The sequence below is a fragment of the Lygodium microphyllum genome, chromosome 4, assembly GCF_053477565.2.
Source record: "Lygodium microphyllum isolate KBCC chromosome 4, Lygodium_microphyllum_v1.1.10, whole genome shotgun sequence".
Classification (NCBI taxonomy): domain Eukaryota; kingdom Viridiplantae; phylum Streptophyta; class Polypodiopsida; order Schizaeales; family Lygodiaceae; genus Lygodium; species Lygodium microphyllum.
In genome coordinates, this window is record NC_141138.1 from 2,809,523 (window position 1) to 2,830,102 (window position 20,580).

The 20,580-nt window shown below is 41.8% G+C and overlaps 1 protein-coding gene across 1 annotated transcript; it reads right to left on the reverse strand.

Annotated features, from left to right (window-relative positions):
* Positions 1-4,894: 4,894 nt before the first annotated feature.
* LOC148036739 (uncharacterized) lies at positions 4,895-20,026 on the reverse strand. The gene is made up of 8 exons (XM_087677180.1): positions 19,668-20,026; positions 19,435-19,522; positions 7,040-7,219; positions 6,792-6,959; positions 6,389-6,562; positions 6,150-6,304; positions 5,929-6,070; positions 4,895-5,762 (listed from the first exon to the last, which is right to left on the reverse strand). Exons 1-8 carry the CDS (start codon positions 19,721-19,723, stop codon positions 5,691-5,693), a joined length of 1,035 nt encoding a protein of 344 aa, XP_087533306.1. The 5' UTR covers positions 19,724-20,026; the 3' UTR covers positions 4,895-5,690.
* Positions 20,027-20,580: the final 554 nt, after the last annotated feature.

The following is a 20,580-nucleotide window of genomic DNA, read 5'->3' on the forward strand; positions in this document are numbered from 1 at the left end:
TCATTCAGGATTATTCGAATTTTTCTATGTCATACTAAGTTGCAACAAACGGTTTTAATGATGTTTTTCTAGAAGCCATAGTTTCTATAGGACTCTCTATAGTGTGTGGAAGAAGAAGAAAGATCAACAAGAAAACGTTTTGGCCTCCATCTCTCTTCTTGTGTTCTTGAGTGAGCTTCCTCTTACGTGTACAATGTGTGTTTGGCGCAGCGGCTCAAGCAAAGTCCCCCACCACGCGATTCTTGACAGCATAGTGTTTTGCAATGAAAGTACATAATAGATCTATGGGTTTTCATTGTAAACATTATCAAATTTTAGTTAAGGTACAAAGCATAAACTAAGTCACATAACGCATGATGCTTTGAGTTTTTCTTTCTTCTCGACCCAATGTATAAAATTTCAATATGCCCACAAGTGAAGTTCTATATGGTATTGAGCTCTCAACTCCACCGCCATCTCTTGAGGGCTTGGGATACTATACCATGCTTACTAGAGAGTCTTCCCTATCCTATCAGTAGACCATACCATATTAATAAGCTTGCATATATTCTACAAAGAATCGACTATGATACTAGATTATGTGTTTTCATTATAAGATTTCATTAAAATACAAAGCATAAAACAAATATGTTGAAAGTATGTGAATATCATACCATGTAATGTCTAATGAGTTGATACATCTAGCATCAACCATGCTATTCTCCAACTAATGAAGTACTTTTTGGAAGGCCTCCAAATTCTATTGTAGCCATTGTAATTAACACAATAAGTGAAATTTAAGTGCAAATATTTGTATTTGTTTTCTTGTCCTTATGTGGCCACTATAAACATATGTTTTGAGTGATTGTACTTATTAGCATGTGTTGCCACATCCTTCTATGTTGAGAGCTATTATTAGTAGTAGAAATAAGTTTTGTGCTTAACCCCCTAACTAAAGTCCTCTATGCACATTCTTCCCATGTTTGGATGGTTTTGCATCATGTTTAATCAATGACATCCCCACTTCAAAGCTTTAAGTGATTGAGCTTTCAAAAAAGGTTGACAAATCTAAAGCAAAGAATATATAGAAGCAAAAATTTCCCAATTGTCATAGAAAGATCATGGATTATACATGTGTGTCTTTTCTATAATGGAATAGCAAGGATTTGTGTGGAATTGGGATCCTTTGAAATTATATCTAGGACCTTCTTCCCATACCTTTTATCAAATGTGTTTGTTTGCATACACAAATAAACATGGGCTTTTCAAGTTGGATTTTTTCCAACCTACACTAAACCTTTATTTTGAGATCACCTACCATGTTCCACCACTCCCATCATATGATTTCCCACCCCAAGATTTTGTCATCTTCAAATTCACTAATATTGCCTATCAAGAATAGTCTACTTACATGGCCTTTAATGAGCTCCTCTACATGTATTTTGGTGTCCTTCATATAGTCCTCTTGGTTCAACATTGTCACCATATCTATGTTGTGTATTGAAGGCTCAAATGACAAGCCCATGGTTCTAGGATTGATGATTAGTGAAATGAAGTAAGGGTGAATTTATATTGAAAATTTCATTCATAGAAACACTTAATTTAGCAAACAAATAGCTTGTGGTTGTCCCTTTACTTGATCGTGTGCACACATTTCTTGATGCCACCAATTCCCAATACCCATTTTATTAGTTATTTGGTTTATTATTTCACTTGCACGCACCGAAAGTAGTCCACACTTTTTGTGCATATCTTTAATGCACAAATAGACTTGGTCATTTCCTCTAACACACAAACACACTCTTTGTCACTTTATACATATTTCACATATCAATGCATCATATGTTTCCACTACAATTTTTCCCATACATCTAATACACAAATAGACTCTTTCTCACTTCCTCTAACACACAAACACACTCTTTGTCACTTTATACATATTCTACATATTGATGCATTGTATGTCTACACTACAAATTTTCCCTTACAATAATTGTATTTCTACTTTGTCAACAAATGTATCTCATTCATAGATAGGTAAATTAGCAAACAAAGAGATGGATGCATTTCTTGATGCCACCAATTCCCAATACCAACTTTGACTAGTCATTTGGCTTATTATTTTACTCGCACACACTAAAAGCAGTGTGTACTTTCTGTGCATACCTCTAACATGCAAATAGACTCTTCATCACTTAAACACACAAACAAACTCTTTGTCACTTCATGCAAATTTCAGATTTTAATGCATTGTATGTTCCCATTCCACATTTTCCCTTTCAACAAGTGTGTCTACTATCTCAACAATGCTTGATGCCTCCAACAATTGCACATGACCCAATAGGCCAATTTAGCAATATCAACCAAGAGAAGCAAACTTGTTGGATTTTAACATGGAAGTTTTGAGTTTAACAATGATATAGTCAAATATCTATCCACATGTAGATTATTTTTCCATGCATTCTAAGTATGACTAAAGTAATTGATGAAGAAAACTTGCTAGGTTTATCATCATATTTGTGCTCACTTCTCCTCTTTCCTCTAAAATCTCATATGTCTATATCACATCTTGCACCCTCAAACCTAACATCAAAGTGGAGGAAAGTGAAGTACTTTTGATAGGGAAATTGTAGTCTGGGTGCTTTTTGGGTGTGCTAGTATTTGAGAGAGTTGATAACATCTCTTTGTTAAGAGTATGGATAGGCTAAGTGAGAAAACATAGGATGAAAACTCACAAAATTAGGAGTTGAGATAATTTATGAGTTCACTATGTTACTATGTAAATACCATTTCCCTTTAATGTAGTTATACAAGACTTATCAGTTTGATAAACACATGCTTGGTACTCACTTAGATGACTATATTTGAGTGAGGCATGTTTTTGTAGAGAGGGTGCCCTAGTTCAATAAACACATGCACAATACCCAATTGAATGCTTTGAGAAGAGTTGGAATATAATGAAGCCATATTCAAATGGAGCATGTTTTTAAGAGTACTACAGGTCATTTAAGTATCGTGATAACATGGAAGCAAATTGATTAAATATGAAATTATTGCTCTCATCCTTTCAAAGGTTGAAAAACTAAAGCTAATTAGAAAGCATGTTGGTACATAGAGGTAGGTTAAGCAAGGTGTTTGTGAATAGGAAAAATTCCCACTTCTACCTTGTTAAGCACAGAGCTAGGTTGACCACATTTTCAACATGCAAGTGGTTGAATATACTCTTTCAATGTGGAGTTCTCTAGCTTGAAAAGTGATCAAAGTTGTATCAACATTGATATTTAGGTTCTCAAGCCCAATTTTCATGGGAAACCAACATTCAAACTCAAGTAACTTATGGGAACGTAATGTTAGAAAAATGTTTTAGGGCAAATCTTTACAAGCTATAGTTTTTACACTTCAGCAACCAAGGTGTAGGAGACCGTATCTTGGGACAAAAAAGTTACAAGTATTACACTGTATAAGGTTGACACATGTTGGATATATATTTAAGGCACATCTTTGCAAGGTACATTTTGATACTTCAATAACCAAGAACTAGGAGCCCATGCCTTGGAAAAAGAAATTCAATAGTATCGCATGTATAAGGTTGACACATTGAAAACACCTAATTACTTTTTCCAAGCACCTTATCAAATTTATATATATCTTATCCATTATGCAAAAACACAATAAGAGTGTTGATCCAGCCACCTTAGCAAAATCATTGTTCTTGCTTCCTTTCCCTCACTGAAACCACAAGCATGTGAGCTCTTTTGTACCAACCAATGGTGTAGAAGTACATGTTATGGTTTTAGGGCTTTATCTAGAGTTTAGTCCTTGAAGCATTGCCCTCTAATTCAAGGGGGTAAGTTACAAGCCAACCATTGATATTGCATGGAAAATAAGATGATTATGATGTTTCATGAATTTTTTACAACTTTGACATTTTCCTTCCAAACCTCAAATAGGTTAATGTAGTATTGGACACTTGATAAACCCTCACTTGTCCATTTTGCTTGTGCATGTTGTACAACTTGAGCTGACTCCGATAGCCCCCTACTAGTGCCAACCTTTATCACTGCTCTTAAGCTGCCTTCTTTTGATTTGATAGGTGTTGAAGTTGGAGCTTAGAAAATGATTAAGACTCTTGATATTGTAGCCAAACTTTGAGAGTTCAAAAGCCTCATAACGTAGATGGTCCAATTGTGTGGCACATGCCAAAAAGAACACCTTGGGAATTAAAAATGTGACAACACAAGGAGTACGGTAGAAATCTTGTATAACTAATATCTGTTATTTGTTGTGAAGTGTCACAATTGCAATGCTATAACATCTCCAAAACATTGCAAATTTGTAAAATATCCCTCAGACCCACCACCCAACCCCACCCCCACCCCCCCCCAAAAAAAAAAACATATTTCCCAGTAAGTGTTACATTCTCCTAGCTTAGATAGGGTCCTCTAAAATATATATGTGGTACACCACAGCTCTTTCTTTATCCCAGGACTGCACAGTAATAATATCAGCCCTCAAAATTCAAAGTTTTCAAAGTTCCAACATCCCTCAAATGTGTTTTAACTCTTCCTCAGAGGGGCAAAGTGAATGTTGACCTTCAAAAGGACTGTCTTAGCAACACTTCATTCTGAGAATTATAGATCACACCTAAGCAGAACTGCTTCTCTAACAATATCCTTCATGATCAAATTCATTCTAGGCTAGGCTGCAGAATATCCCCCAGCCACAGATGCAACTCCATCAGTTGGTTGATTATCAGAATGAACTTTGTCACTAGATCAGTTGAACTTCCCTATGAGAATATCCAGACAATGCAAGCATGCTAATCTTGGGTTTTGAGTCTTTGGCCCAAGGACAAAACATTGGATCGCACAACAACGACCAGGAAAAGCCAACAAATTGCTTTATATGGCATCAACAAGAAGAAACTAAGTGCTTACACATGTTTTATATGGCATAAACAAACTGCTTTATATGGCATTAAGAATAAGAAACTAAGTGCTTGCACAATGACCACCAGCAAAAGCCAACAGACAGCTTTAAATGGCGTTAAGATGAAACGGAGTGCTTACACATGCTTGTATGTTGAGCAAGCTGAAAGCATTCATTCTAAAGTCAACCATTTTACTTCAACAGCTACCATCCTGTGAGTTTCATGAGAGTGAGACCCATACCAGCATCATGCCATCATGGCAGCCTCACCCACTTGGTACAAGAGTCGTCATCGGTTCATTTCAGCCTGAATACATAGATGTTGCTACTAACAGTATATGCTGCTCCAACACACACCTTTCAAACAATCTATTCTGCCAGTAAGAGGACTAGACTATTCCCAAAATTGCCTGCTGTCCTCAAGCAGTGGAAGGCACATCACTATCGTTTTGCAGGGCAACCTCAATTTTCCTGTTACACTAACCCATCTGATATTGCTGTGAAATGTGTGGCTATAAAAATTCCCAAAAACATCTTGATTTATCCAAAGGAGATGCATTTCACCTTCGTAGCCAAGTAAAATCCCCCATCTGTTCTTGTTTAATGGATTATGGTACCCAATAAAGGGACATGTGAAGCCCCATAGGAAAGCCTGCAAGGACAGCCCAGTGTACAGAGTACACTGCACTGACAAAGATTGTGACACAGCTCAGTCATAGCTTTATACAGTCACAAAACTTCGACGTGTAACATTAAGCAGCATTGCAGCTCCTGTCATTCTCTCATCTTTTCTTGGTTTTGTGGGAAGGTTTCTTGCTCGTTAGTCCCTTTTGTCTTTTGAAATTGGTAGTTTTCTGCAAAACCACAGTACTGTTAAAACTCCTGCAGGGTGAAAATCATGTGCACACCCTTGGAGCAATTTCACATGCAAAATTTTGTAGCTGAGATGTGTCCGTGCAAATTCTTTCATGCATTGATAATATAGCTTGAAGATTTCAGACTTGTAGCTCCAAATTTTACCTTGGGTTTCCGCAGTTTACTGAAAGTCTGTGGCAACTCTTCAGGCTTTGACCTGTCCAAATCAGACCTATTCGAAGATTTGTTCTCCATGTCCAACATATTCGCAACATCATCATCAAAGCTATCTAACATCCCCAACAGCCTGCCAAAACACCCAAAAGTATTAAGAAGATGTGATCTTCTTCAATGGCATCCAACCCAAAAAGTTATATAGCTCTTACCCATTTTGTGATCTTTTCAGATGCTTCAATCTTTTCTTTTCAACCCTAGAGAGTGGGACACGTGCAAAAAGATTCTCTTCTTGCTGTGCACGAGCTTCAAGCCTAGACAGTTCCCTTGACATCTCTTTGCTCTCTGACCCAACATATTCTCTAACCTGTATCAAGCATTGTAGATTGGTATGTATATCCAATTTTGATTCAACCAAAAAACACGTACACATACAAAATCGACCACATACTTCTTCAGGTTTCCCCTCTAACTCATTGGCAAGTTCCTTAATGAAGGCACTCCTGGAGGCTTTCTGCAGTGCCTCCTTTTGAACCCTGGATTCAGCTTTCCTACCCTTAGGACTTCTTTCTTCATCCATGGTGGTTGGAGCTATCATAGGGGGGCGATAAATGCCGCATTTCTCCTGCAAAGAAAAGCTTAAACATTACATGAGGATTGTACTAGAAACAACACCATAAACTGAAGCAAACAGGAAATAACACGATTTCTCAGTCTATTGATCATTTAGAGGATTATGTGATTTGGAAAGACTTCTTTGAAAAGCCAAAACACCAAAAACATATATATGAATAAACCAGCCTCGGGTTAAAGCCAGCCAGCCCATACACCAGACTTTATTTTATGGAATGTACCTTGTCATTTTCATCAATCTTTGAAACAAGCATGTCTGGATTTGGCTTGTACATTAATGCATCCTCTTCTTGTTCGTCTGCCTCACCTCTAGTTGTATAAGAAGAACCTGATGCTAGTTTCAGAAGCTTTTCAATCTGATATTGGAGCTTCGTGTCTATGGGTCGAATCTGTGGACAATATATACTCATGTAAACACTCAGAACACAGAAAATAATACAGTTGGCTGTCTTGAAACATTTGTTTTCACCTTTTCTAGAAATAGACGAATCTCAATCAGCCTCTCAATGACGGGGTGATTTTTGACAGATCTTCCTTCTGCCTTCAAGAGAATATAAAACATAACACTCTGGCAATAAAACATTAGGAGAAGATACTTGGACTCCAAATAGCTTATCCCATTTTTGGTTGAAAATTCTCCCCCTTTCAACTGCAAAAAAGATGATAATCTCATATCGGTGTTGGCTTCATTTGTCAGTATTGCCACACATAGAAATAACAGGAAACTATAACTTCAGAGAAGTAATGCAAAACAAGACATATTAGCACTTCACTTGCCAATCAAGATGACAGGAACATAAAAACATGACTAGTAATGGAAACAAAGGTGCAGAGGAGTCTGGGCAGCAAAGAGAGAATGAAACATGGAATGGAACAATGCTCCCAAGATGAAGGCTCCCATGGAAAAACTGAAATATGAGAAGTGTTTACGGGACTGTCTGTGACCAGATTTGGACTGTCCCCTTCTCAATAAAATGAATGGAACAACGCTCCCAAGCTTCAGGCTCCCATGCAAAAACTGAAATATGAGAAGTGTTTACTGGGACTGTCCCCTTCTCAATAAAAAGGCACAACCCCCACCAAAAGGTTACTCTGTCCATTCTACTATTTTTGCAGCGGAACCAAAATGTTGTGCTACGTGCTCAATATGTCGGGATCATTGGGCACACACTTATTTTTTCAAGAGCTTGAATGCATGTATCATAGAGTAGCTCTCACCTAGACACTCGAACATGGATTGAAACAAACCGTCATGTGCCTCCTACCAAGAAGGTCGCAAACCCTAGATCCACAATCCAAGTGAGCACTCCATTGCCCCTCAACCCTCTACAGCCCTCATCATGCAAGAGAAAGCATGGTTGGGCATGAGAGAGTACAAAGAGGAGGCTAGAGGTTTCACTCTCCTTGTCCCCCACCTCTCACTCACTCCCTCTCCCTCAATCTCACGCTCTCTCACATAAGGGTTTAGAGAAGAAAGTAGAGGAGCAAGTTTGCACACACAAGAATAACCATTTCCATTCAAGCTCATTACTTTTATACAATAATTCTAGGGTTATGGTTTCCCCTTTCCCTTGGGCATCCAGCCCAACTTTTGGCTAATTGACCTATCTTCTCTTCTCCTATGCTACTATTTGACAATTTGCACAGAAGAGCCCAGCTCTGGGAAAATTAATACAAGGCTTTGAATAATTGATACAATTTCCCAAAAAGTGGCTGCAAAGTCTAATGTCTTCATGCTTCCAAACCTGTTAACACCAAGCTGATCATGAAGATGCCATGTGAAGGAGAACCTCCAGACAATGAAACACAGGGAGCAAGTACGCCTCGAGGGTGGAAGCTCATGCCAGCCAGATGGATGCTGGCGCTAGAGAGAAGACAGGTCAATTAGCCAAAAGTTGGGCATCCAGCCCAACTTTTGGATGCCCAACTTTTGGCTAATTGATCTGTCTTCTCTCTTCTCCTATGCTACTGTTTGACAATTTGCACAGGAGAAGAGCCCAGCTCTCAGAAAATTAATACAAGGCTTTGAATAATTGATACAATTTCCCAAAAATCAGCTGCAAAATCTAATGTCTTCGTGCTTCTAAACCTATTAACACCAAGCTGATCATGAAGACGCCATGTTCTCCTTGAGGCTTTGAATAATTGATACAATTTCCCAAAAAGTGGCTGCAAAGTCTAATGTCTTCATGCTTCCAAATCTGTTAACACCAAGCTGATCATGAAGACACCATGTGAAGGAGAACCTCCAGACAGCCAAACACAGGGAGCAAGTACGCCTCAAGGGTGGAATCTCATGCCAGCCAGATGGATGCTGGCGCTATGCCCAACTTTTGGCTAATTGACCTGTCTTCTCTCTTCTCCTATGCTACTGTTTGACAATTTGCACAGGAGAAGAGCCCAGCTCTCCAAAAATTAATGCAAGGCTTTAAATAATTGATACAATTTCCCAAAAAGTGGCTGCCAGCCAAACACATGGAGCAAGTACACCTCAAGGGTGGAAGCTCATGCCAGCCAGATGGATGCTGGCGCTAGGAGGGGGTGATCACCAAATGCGAGGGGGAAGGGCTCAAGGAAGTTGTCGCCTGTGTGTGGGAAGGAGCGCTAGCTGAGGAAGAAGCCACTACTACCATAAATGCAGCCCAAGAAAGCCAGAGAGACTGGCGCCTGGCAATACGAATGGAGGTGGAAGGAGAGAGAGAGAGAGAGAGAGAGAGAGAGAGAGAGATGATGGTCTCATGAAAAGAACTAAGTATGAAATGAATGGGTGATGTCGTATATATAGGCACAAACAGTCTCAAGTCTCACCCACTGAAGTCTCTCGAGTGGTGCTCCAACTCTCTCGAAAGGCCCTAGAAAGCCTTTTTGGGGCTAAAAACAAAAACCAAAAATGGGAATGAAGAAGGGAAATTGTAGGAGATGATGTGGTTTCTCAACACCCCCTCTCAAGCCCAAAAAGGAGCACAAAAGAGAAGTGAGGTGAAAAGAAGAAGATCCACCCTACAATCCAAGAAAGCCACCTAAAAGGAGACCTATGAAGATAGTCAAGAGACCAAATGAGCGGTAGAACCTGAAACACCATCTCGGCTGAGATGCCACTAGCTCCGTTACACCATGCTAGAAGGAATACAAAGGCCTAGTCATAAAGTCGCTACTAAAAATCCAAGGACCCCGATAGAAGATAGATCCTCTAGATATTGGGTTTTAGTAGAGATAAAACTGCTCACAAAAGAGAGCCAAACCTCAAAAGTAAAAGATGATGTGTGAAGAACTTAAGGTCGCCCTCTGAAACTAGAGGAATAGGTGCCCCCTCTGAAGCTGAAGAAAAAGGAGATGCCCCCTCTGAGGAGATCACAAACCCCTAGGTGTCTAATGACAAAGGAAGTACTGCCAGTCATATTGAAGTAGAGATCTGGAGCTTCGAAGGACCCTGAAGCCGAAGAGCACCCAAAGGTGTCTTCTGAAACCTGAGTAGAAGAGGGTGGGATAGAAGGAGGCTCAGGGTGAGCAAAGAGTGGGAAACAATCGCGGACTCTCAATGGAGTGGGCTATGGAGAAGATGTGCCATGGTAACCATTGGACCCGAAAATGGGTGGAGGAAACCTCTACGTAATGTGGTGGTCTCCAAGAGGACTTATCGCCTCGTGAGGTCTTAGAGCCTCTGACCACTCTATGCCTTAGTGCACATCGGATGTGTCTTATTGCCTTGAGCGTAGTAAGCTAAGAGCCAATGCAAAACAATCTCTGTGGCCCAGAAAGAAGAAGTAGCACAAGGAGTGCCTGGTGGAAGATGCATATACTCCGGTGGGGTAGGGAGCAAAGGTTGATGTCAACAATCTTCCGAGGTGTGACTGTTCTTGGTACAATAGGAGCACCCAATAGACAAGCCATCTGTCAGTGGAGACACCATGGTACCAAAGTGAGGCAACCTAGAAAAGGGAGGGTGGGAGGGAGATAAGGATATCTCCCAGTAATGCAGTGGAAGTAGAGTAATAATTGTATGTTGATGTCAAACATGCAACCTGTCTTTGCCTTCTCCAATGCAAAGGATCTTCACAGCTCACTGAGCACCTCTGGCTCTGATACGAAGTCAAGAAATGACTAAGTAGCCAAAGAGAGAGTAGGGTTTTTGGAGAGAAACACAAAGTGTGTACAGCAAAAACTAAGAAAAGAAGAGAAACTCAAATGAATAAGATGATGAATGAGTGAAATAATGAAGTGAATCTAATACAAGGGTGCCGTAGCATGAAGGATGTCCTGGTGCAGGGAGACTACCGAAGAAGCCTCTGAGTCTGCAAACATAGGGATGATGAGGTGTCGTCTCGAGCAGGGAGAGTGCCTTCGAAGGGTGAGAAGCCTCTAACTCTGCAAACGTAGAATGAAGAGTGGTCGCCAACTACTGTAAGTGACGTCAGGTAGTGGAGGAGGGGTCAAAAGCTGAAAACGCAAATGAAGGCGTTGAGGCCTGATGGAAGGGGGGAGCCAAGAACCAAAAATGCAAGTGTATGGAGCTTGGAAAACTAACGCCAAGCTGATCATGAAGATGCCACGTGAAGGGGAACCTCCCAACAACCAAACACAAGGAGTAGTGACGCCTGAAGCCTTGAAGCTCACGCCAACTTGGTGGATGCTCGCGCCAGGAGAGGGTGAGCACCAAATGCAAGGGGGAAGGGCTCAAGGAAGCTATCACCTATGTGTGGGAAGGAGCATTAACTAAGGAAGAAGCCATTACCACCATAAACGCAGCCAAAGGAAGCTGAAGACTTGTGCCTAGCAATAGGGATGGAGATGATGGAAGAAGAGAGAGAGAGAGAGAGAGAGAGAGAGAGAGAGATGATGGTCTCATGAAAAGAAGTGTGGAATGAATGGGTGGTGCCGTATATATAGGCACAAACAATCTTGAGTCTCACCCAGTAAAGTCTTTCGTGACTCTCTCAGAAGGCCCTAAAAAGCCTTTTTTGGGCTGAAAATGGAAACCAAAAATGGACATGAAGAAGGGAAACTGTTCGAAATGATGTGGTTTCTCAACATACTCCACCTTATATGACCACAAACAATAGTTGGAACCATCCAAGCAATCCTCCTTGGGCAAAGAAGAAAGCACGAGCATCTACACAAAGGGTGCCATCAATGGCATCTTAAGACCATGGAGTTAGGTCTTATGGGAAATATGGAGGGAGGGAAGAGAAGAAGGCTCCCACACAAACAAGCTTGGTGACCTCATTTTTGTTAGCAGTCGTGCTTTGTCATCTCCTGCTTGTGAGCCTCAATCTAAGTCAAATGAGGACTTTCGGAGCTTTGGCATGTCTATTGTGTTTTGATGGGGGAGGCTACTCACTCTCTAGAGTGGCTGTTTGAGTACATTTCTATGCATTTCTTTTGTTTGTCGACTTCCTTTGTGTTTTCCGTGGGCAATTTCTGCATTACCCAGGCTATCCACACTTGTCAGACATTGTCCTTGCCAATCATAATTTTTTGGTGGCCATCTCGCATTTTTCAGCCCTCAAGCATTTTGTGCCATGGTCGGCCAGCATTTATGGCATTTCCAGCAACAAATCGGCCAGTTTAGGGACTTTATGGCTATTTATAGCTGTCTCCTACTTGGCTGTCACTTATCTCAATCAATCTTCTTCCTCTCCACCAAGTACACACTCTGTCTCCTCCATGCTTGTACCACCATCATCATCAGCCTGATTTGGTGCCCTCATTGATGCTATGGGCTGCGTGCAAGGACCGATCAATCTCCTTCCGCTTTCCCATTTGTATCGGCATTCTTTCTTGTTTAGTGCAGATTTCAATCTTCTTTTCTTGCAATCTCTCTCTATTCCTTTGTCTCTATGTTTCCGTTCCTTTCCATTGTGCACTCTCACATGGTATTAGAGCATGGTATCATTGTCTGAGAGAGACATAGAGTTCATGATTCAAGCAAAGGAGGCCATCCACATCTGCATTTGCTTAAAAACACAAACTTATACTGAGTTGTCGATATCATCTGGTGGCCAAGCGACTACTTCTGGTGTACTATGACATCATCAAGAGGCCAAATGACATCAACCAGGTGTAGGCAACTGCTTCCAAGAATCGGGCAACACATCTCCATCAGCATTTTGTTTAAGCAGAACCTTCTAGGTGGTGGCAACAATCTCCTGGCAAGGTGACAGTCGTTCTCCAATCAAACGCAACCTTAGTGAAGCACGCAACGGCATGATCTGTGCTTTGGGCTTTCTACATCCTTCTATGCGCCAACAACAGCGTTTCACCCTCAAGTGGACCTTCTACATCGAGATCTTAGCATCTTGTAGCAGATTTCCTCCTTTTTTGGGACTATCCACTGCCAAAACACAAACTTCTTGTGGGTGTCTTATAGGATTTTGAAGATATCTTACCACCAATTTCATAGATGAGGAGCTTTCTCATATCCTTGATACCTTCGATCTTTGGGAGTTTGTTACCCACCCTATTCCCCGTCCAGAGGAGGATCCCATAGTTGGATCAGCGATGGATCGTGTGGCCTTATGGGATCGACTCAACTCTATAGCCTGATCTTTCCTCTTTATGAGCTTACAAGAATCTGTCCTAGTGCATATGCGCAAGTTGCGGAGATCATCGGAAGTGTGGACAAAGCTTGCTTCTTTGTACCATCAGAAGACATTTAACCACCGGATTACTCTCAAGAAGAAATTATGGATGCTCATTGTTGATGATTCTTCATGGAGCAAGTTGGAGGATATGAGGGATGAGCTTGCGTCCCTTGGCAGGATAATCTCTTTACAAGATATTGCTATGATTCTTTTGACTCGGCTGCCATCTCCCCGGTTTCAGTGTCTTCTACACCAGTCTTCTTACATTGACAAACTGTGATAAGCTTCTATAGAAGGAGCTTGCCCCACTTGTTTTGGAGCATGATGAGCGCACCAAAGAGGTTGTTGTCAATGGATCCACCTCCGCCAAAGCTTTTGTTGCAAATTCAAGAGGGGGAAAGAAGAAGGGAAAATCAAAGGCTAAATGACAAGCGAGTTCTTCAAGCTCTGACTCCAACTTGGAGATGCCTAAATGCCCATATTGTAGGAAGGGGACAGAGGATAAATATTGGAAGAAGTATCCTCACCTTTGTCCGAGATCGAAGGATGGAGCTAAAACATTCGAGCCTTCTACCTCTACTCCAACGATTACCCACGAGTCCACGTTTCTTCATATTGTTCAGTTGGAGGAGCCTTCTTCAATAGTTACCTCATATTCTGAGGGGGCTTGGTGGGTTGGTAGTGGAGCTTCTAGTCATATGACTCCACAAGGTGATTTGTTGCAAGATCTACGCTCTTCTAAGGGTTCAATCACTCTTGGTGACATTGTATCAGTGCCTATTAGTGGTGTTGGCACTTTGCCTTTGTTTTCCAACCACACTTCAAGCTCCCTTTCATAGGCCTTTTATGTTCCGGACTTGGGCTTTCCACTCCTCCCAATTTATGGCCTTACTAGGCTTGATACCCGTGTTGTCTTCGCCGAACACGCCGTTTGTATTGAGAATTCTTCTACAAGGACTGTTATCACGACAAGTTGGCAAGAGAGCAAGCTTTATAGGCTCCATTCCCCTTCTCTTATGCAGGGTCCTCTGAGACAAATGTTTATTGCTACACCCGCTCCCACTTGTGCACCATCTATTCCACACGTTCCTTCCCATCTCCCACCCCCCCCCCCCCCTTCGGTGGTTTCCTCTTGTTCCCCCCATCCCTTTAAAGAGGGGGACAATCTCGGTGATGCAACTGTGGATTTCCTGGTTCCTAATGCTTCAAAGGGGGTTTCCCAAGATCATAAGGAGTTTCTTCATCGGCAGTCAACATCAATGGACTTCATTGACCTTGGCATTCCTCTTGCCACCCCAGGATCCGTTTCTTCCTTGGCCTTCCGCCACATCAAGGATCTAAGAGGGGGTGTTAGCAATCATGTTTGTCATGCTTTGTCATCTCCTGCCTATGAGCCTTAGTCTAAGTCAGATGAGTACTTTTGGAGCTCTAACATGTATGTCGTGTTTTGATGGGGGGGGCTACTCACTCTAGAGTGACTGTCTGAGTGCATTTCTATGCATTTCTTTTATTTGTCGGGTTCCAATGTGTTTTCCATGGGCAATTTCTGCATTTCCCAAGTTGTCCACACTTGTTGGATATTGTCCTTGCCAGTCGGCATTTTTTGGTGGCCATCTAGCATTTTTCATGCATTTATTGTGCCATGATCAGCATTTATTGTGCCATGATCAGCATTAAATGCTGGTCAGCCAGTACATATGGCATTTCCAGCAGCCAGTTTAGGGATTTTGTAGCTACTTACAGTTGTCCCCCACTTAGCAATCACTTATCTCAATCAATCTTCTTCCTTTCCAACGGGTGCACACTCCGACACCCTGTCTCCTCTGTGCTTGGTGCTGCCATCATTATCAGCCTGATCTGGTGCCCTCACTGACGTTGTGGGTTGCATGCAAGGACTGATCAATCTCCTGCTTTCCCATTTGTATCAACATTCTTTCTCGTTCAATGCAAATTCCATTCTTCTTTTCTTGCAGTCTCTCTCTGTTCCTTTGTCTTAGTGCTTTTGCTCCTTTCTATTGCGCACTTTCACAATTTCTTCGTGATCTTTGCAAGGACTAGCAGAATAATCTCTCCGTCTCTCAAAGGAATGATAAGAGACCTCATCCTCTAAGTCATCAAAACCTTCAAACTGGTTATAAGACATCTTCGAGAACCTGCAATCTGTCAGAAGTGGTGCAGCAATGGAAGCGTAAACATAAGCTGTAATAAACTACTCAAACACAAGACAAAAGAGAAAGGGAAAGAAAAAACACAATACAGATGAGAACTCAGATGTATGCTTGGGAAATGGAATCCATATACCAAGACATGAGACAGTACAGAAGCAATGTGAGTCACCGGCTGTGGAGGCACTGGCACCTGCTCCCTCTCCCCAAAAACTGTCAAGTGATGAATGAATAAGTGGAGGAGGGAGCCAGACAATATATAGGGCAAATAAATGCCCAAAATATGACTGGTCGACTGGCTACAAATAATGCCTAAACCATAATAAACAATGGCAAATAAAATGCCTAAAATGTCTATGTGCCCAGCCTGCTGTACCACAAGTACAGACTCAACCATGAACTGACTAATCTACTAACACCCTCTCTCAGATCATGGGTGATGTGATATAATACAATATACAATGATAATGTCGCATCATAGTACACATAACAATGTCCACCAAAGTAGAACCAGGGATACCCAAGTAGTGGGTGCACAAGCCACCACCAAGGTGCCTCGGAGAGAACTTGATGTCGATGTCGATCGTACCAGCTCCTGAAGATAGAGAAGATCATAGCAGCTCTCAATGTCTGTCAACAATGCCCCTGATGTAGCATACGTAACCATCCTGTCACCAATGCCGCAGCACATAAATGACCATGAATTCCCCTTCTTTGGCCAGACCGCCAAAGTGTCCCCTCATCTGAGCTCCAGACGAAAGCCACCCACTCTCTGTCAAATAATCAGTCCATCATGAACCTGGATGTCAATCCCAGCTCCAGGATTTGTACCTACCAGACTTCGATCGATGCATCTGGGATTTCCCTCTTTGGATCCTGTGCATCTGTATGGAAATATAGATGAGGTGCGGCTACCCCATCTCACCACCCTCTCACACTCCCTCTCTAGCACTAGAGAGTCGTAAGGGATGACCTCATCACCACCACTAGAAAGTAGCTCAGGAAGGGGCCACTAAGCCCTTCCCACGATCCGAATAAGAGAATCCCTATCACACCTTGGACTTCGCCTTGGCTGGAAGATCGGAATCGGAATCTAAGGCAGATAAGGACTCGTCGGAGGAGTCCACATCCCGCTTCGTCTTCTGCCCCTTTTTCTTCCTGGAAGCCGCTAACTCGCTGCAGTCCTTACTTAAATGACCTTTCTTGCCACAGTGATAACACTAGGCCTTCGACTTCTTTATCTTCAAACCCCTCTCTAAAGCTGCAAAAGCCTCGCTAGAATCTCCATGTAGCGTATCATCAGTGGATGTGCACGGAGGAGCCATCTGGAGAGGATGTAGAGCAGAAGTAGAGAAAAGAAGGTATTTGGAGAGGGAACACAACCAAACCACGAGCACAGACTGCAAAAAGCAAGAGTTCACATACAATATAACCCAAAATCTGATCAAAAGAAGCCAAAATCTGCTGCACAAAGTCAAAAAATCAGTTCAAACTGCTAGAAATAGCAAAAACGGCCTGTTTTGCCAGTCGCCTAACCCAAAATAGTGCTGAAAACAGAAAAACACAGGCTGCACAATGCATAAACAGGTGTAGGGTACTGTCACCAGCAGCCTGATGAGGAAAACACAAGCAGCAGGAGGTGTTGGACAACAAGCGATGGCAAATCTGCAGAAAACGTAGGTCAAACAGGTCGTTTGTATGGAGCAACAGCCGCTTGATCAGCAAGGGTGAAAACAGTCCTGAAATCAACAAGAAAACATAGCAGGAGCATAAATCCTGAAATCTGATACCATGTCAGAAGTGGTGCAGCAATGGAAGCGTAAACATAAGCTGTAATAAACTGCTGAAACACAAGACAAAAGAGAAAGGGAAAGAAAGAACACAATACAGATGAGAACTCAGATGTATGCTCAGGAAATGGAATCCATATACCAAGACATGAGACAGTACAGAAACAATGTGAGTCATCGGCTATGGAGGCACTAGCACCTGCTCCCTCTCCCCAGAAACTGTCAAGTGATGAATGAATAAGTGGAAGAGGGAGCCAGACAATATATAGGACAAATAAATGCCCAAAATATGATTGGTCGGCCAACATTAGATGCTGGCCGACTGGCTGCAAATAATGCCTAAACCATAATAAACAATGGCAAATAAAATGCCTAAAATGTCTCTGTGCCCAGCCTGTTGTACCACAAGTACAGACTCAACCATGAATTGACTAATCTACTAACACAATCACCCAAAAAAGTTGTGTTTGGCTGGCAATAGCATGGAAATAGGAGGGAATCAGCTACAGTTGGCCTGTAGATGTGTTGCCTGGGGAGAATATGCTATCGCCTGCAACCAAAGATTGTTGCCTACGATCAGAGACTGTCACCTGGGTCAAAAACCGATCAACTAGAGTAGCAACCTTCCGTTTTGGTGTCAGAAGATTGTCAAATGATGAGAAAAGCTATCGCTTGGGTGAAAGATGATGTCACCTCCCTCGAAAAGATGTCGCCTGAATGCAAATGATGTCACTAGGGGCAACAAACGCAAGGGTGGATGCTTGTGTTTGATGGTTGGGTGGTCTCCTCTGCAAATGGCTCAACTATGTCCTCACTTTTAGGCAATGATACCATTTGAGAATCAGCAGCAAAAGAAGGAACGCGAACACAAAGAGAGAGCATCATTGAGGGCACTAAATCAGGCTTATGAAGATCATAGCACCAAAGTCAAAGAGTGTCAAAGCCGAAGAGTACACAACCTGTAGAAGAATGTGTAGACCAATTGGGGGGTGGCTGCTATATATAGCAAAGAACCACTAAATCTGGCCAACACAACTAGGAGATGATAGACTGACATGACTACAATAGGTAGGCTAACAAAGAGAACCACGTACACACGGACAAGAGGTGGAGAGAGAGAGAGAGAGAGAGAGAGAGAGAGAGAGAGAGAGAGAGTTCTATTAACATCTACAAAAGGCCAAATCGGCCTATGAGACCAAAATCTTACATCTAAAAGTCATGGAATTTCCCATGTCCCAAAATAGCTAACATCTAATGCTATGTCTACGGAAAATAAACAGTGAACAATACACAGAGAGAGATTAATGTCTGTGGAGGCTGAAATCAGGCTATGAGACAAAAACATGTACAATGCCAGTCGTCACTAGATGTCAAAGTGTGACATGCTAAAAGATGGACAGTGATATACTATGAAAAGAAACTAAGGTGACATAAAAAACCAAATAGTGTTCATATAGGGATTAGCGAGGGCATGAGGTAGTACATGTCTAGCTGTGTGGTTGAATGATATCCCTATATCTAGTTCCACCTAGTCAGGATTGGTGGATAAAGAGTATGTCATACATCTCGGATGAAAGTATGAGGGTAGCATCTAGATTGGACCCTCGACTCTATCAGTTGCTACTCGTGTCATTGAGCAGATCTTGAAGCCATCTGTTGTAGTCTTCATGAAGTGGTCTTTATAATATGACATCTTTGGGGTAAGGGGCTGCCTAGGTAAAATCCATGTATGTTGTATGTACAATTCATAAAGGTCTTGCCACATGACTAAGTTCCTCTCTGTGTGGGAGAGGTGTATGAAGGGGGGGTCAGGGTTATACTAAAAGGGGGGCAAATGGTCCATGTTGATCCCATATCCTGTAAGCCAATGCTCGACCTATGCATACCAAGAAGTCTCCTGTCCAACCTCAGCTAGCTGCCTAGAGGCCTCGAAGGCTCTCCTAGGTAGCAATCAATGATGTATACCAAGATTAAACATCTAGAATGTGACATGGTATGCGCTTGTAGTGCGGTTCACAACATGCTTATCCACTAGAGCAGACAGTCTTTCATTGCTTGAATTGGATTATATCTCTAGCACATGATGATCCTTTTTGCATCATCAATATTGAAGCGACTTCATCATAGTTGGGAAGAGATGCCTTTGCCTCCATACCTTGTTCAATAGTGACTTAAGCACAAAAATGATTTCATTTATTCAGGAGTCTAGCTGAGCCGCCTTGGGAGCTTGCTACTCACTGATTATAGCACCAATTATTTACAGTGAGAAAACGTTGTTCGTTACTCAATATTCTGGAATATTGCAAGAAAGCGTACAAGGAAGCTAACCTTCGTCAGAAAAGAGTTCAAATTGTTTTGGATGTCAATCAACCCACAAGCCATGCCCTTCAAAACTCCGAGCAATTTAGGTGCGTCCCTGGTGTAGATTAGGCATGAACCAGTCATCAAAGACAGTACAATAAACTAGATAAGCACGAAACAACAGCAAGCCTTTCAAACTAAACTAGTAGCCCAACAGGATTGAAAAGTTATAAACAAATCGATAAGCATGATCAGCATACTCTCGAAGAGTTTGGGCTAGCTCTGCCTCTGCCTTCTCATTGTTTGTATTCTCCATATTATGTATCTCTCAACTTTCAATGAAACAAGCACCAAGCCGTCAAAAGCAGGAGCCAGAGTCTTAACACAATGTCTCCCTCCATAAGCCACAACATGCACCCTTAATCTTCTAATAGAGATTAGTCTAAAACCTTAGACGGAGGTTTAAGACTTTTGGGTCTTCCTACGATCCTCCTGATCACAACTCTGTGAACACCAATCTTCCCGGCCTTGGTCGTTACTTCAACAGTCCTCACAATCCTAATCCACACAATCCCCCTAGTCTACTAGTCTTCCACAAATGTCCTTCAAGAAAACCAGCAAAAACCACAAGAAAAAGACTATTGCTCTGAATGCCTTCTACCTATTAGGGGCCCATGGATCTATTGTGCAACAATGGGAAACCGTGAGTATTTGAAGGAAGTGGGGCCACACAATGCCAAGACAAAGTACTAGAATAAAAACGCAAGTCTCCCAAGGGCCATTGTCAAAGAGTTTATTATTCATAATATAAATCATGGGATTCTTATGAACACAGAAGAACTTTACTAGGATTTATATGAGGAATTTGCATACATAATTCAGTCATTGTTACCCAACAATCAACTTAGTTACATAAGTTCTTTTGTATTTAGCATACAATTTTCAGTTGTACCAAGTATATTGATAAAAAAATAAGTCTATGGGAACCTACAACTTGGTCAGCTGGAAGTAATTGACAGTTCTGCAGGATAAATCACATTGATTCAAGTGGAAAATATGGTTAGAAATCATGAAAATGCCAAAAGTCCACTAGGTTCATGGGGGACCTGAAATAATGAACCAAAGTGACTTGTAAGTGACCTAAATAGGTCAAAAAGTAAAGTGGAGCTGAGC

Coding starts and splice junctions, on each gene's coding strand:
- LOC148036739 (XM_087677180.1), bottom strand. CDS start 19,723: ATGGAGAATACAAACAATGAGAAGGCAGAGGCAGAGCTAGCCCAAACT. Junction 6,960..7,039: donor TTCGTCTATTTCTAGAAAAG/GTGAAAACAAAT, acceptor TATTGTCCACAG/ATTCGACCCATAGACACGAA. Junction 6,563..6,791: donor AGATTGATGAAAATGACAAG/GTACATTCCATA, acceptor TTTTCTTTGCAG/GAGAAATGCGGCATTTATCG.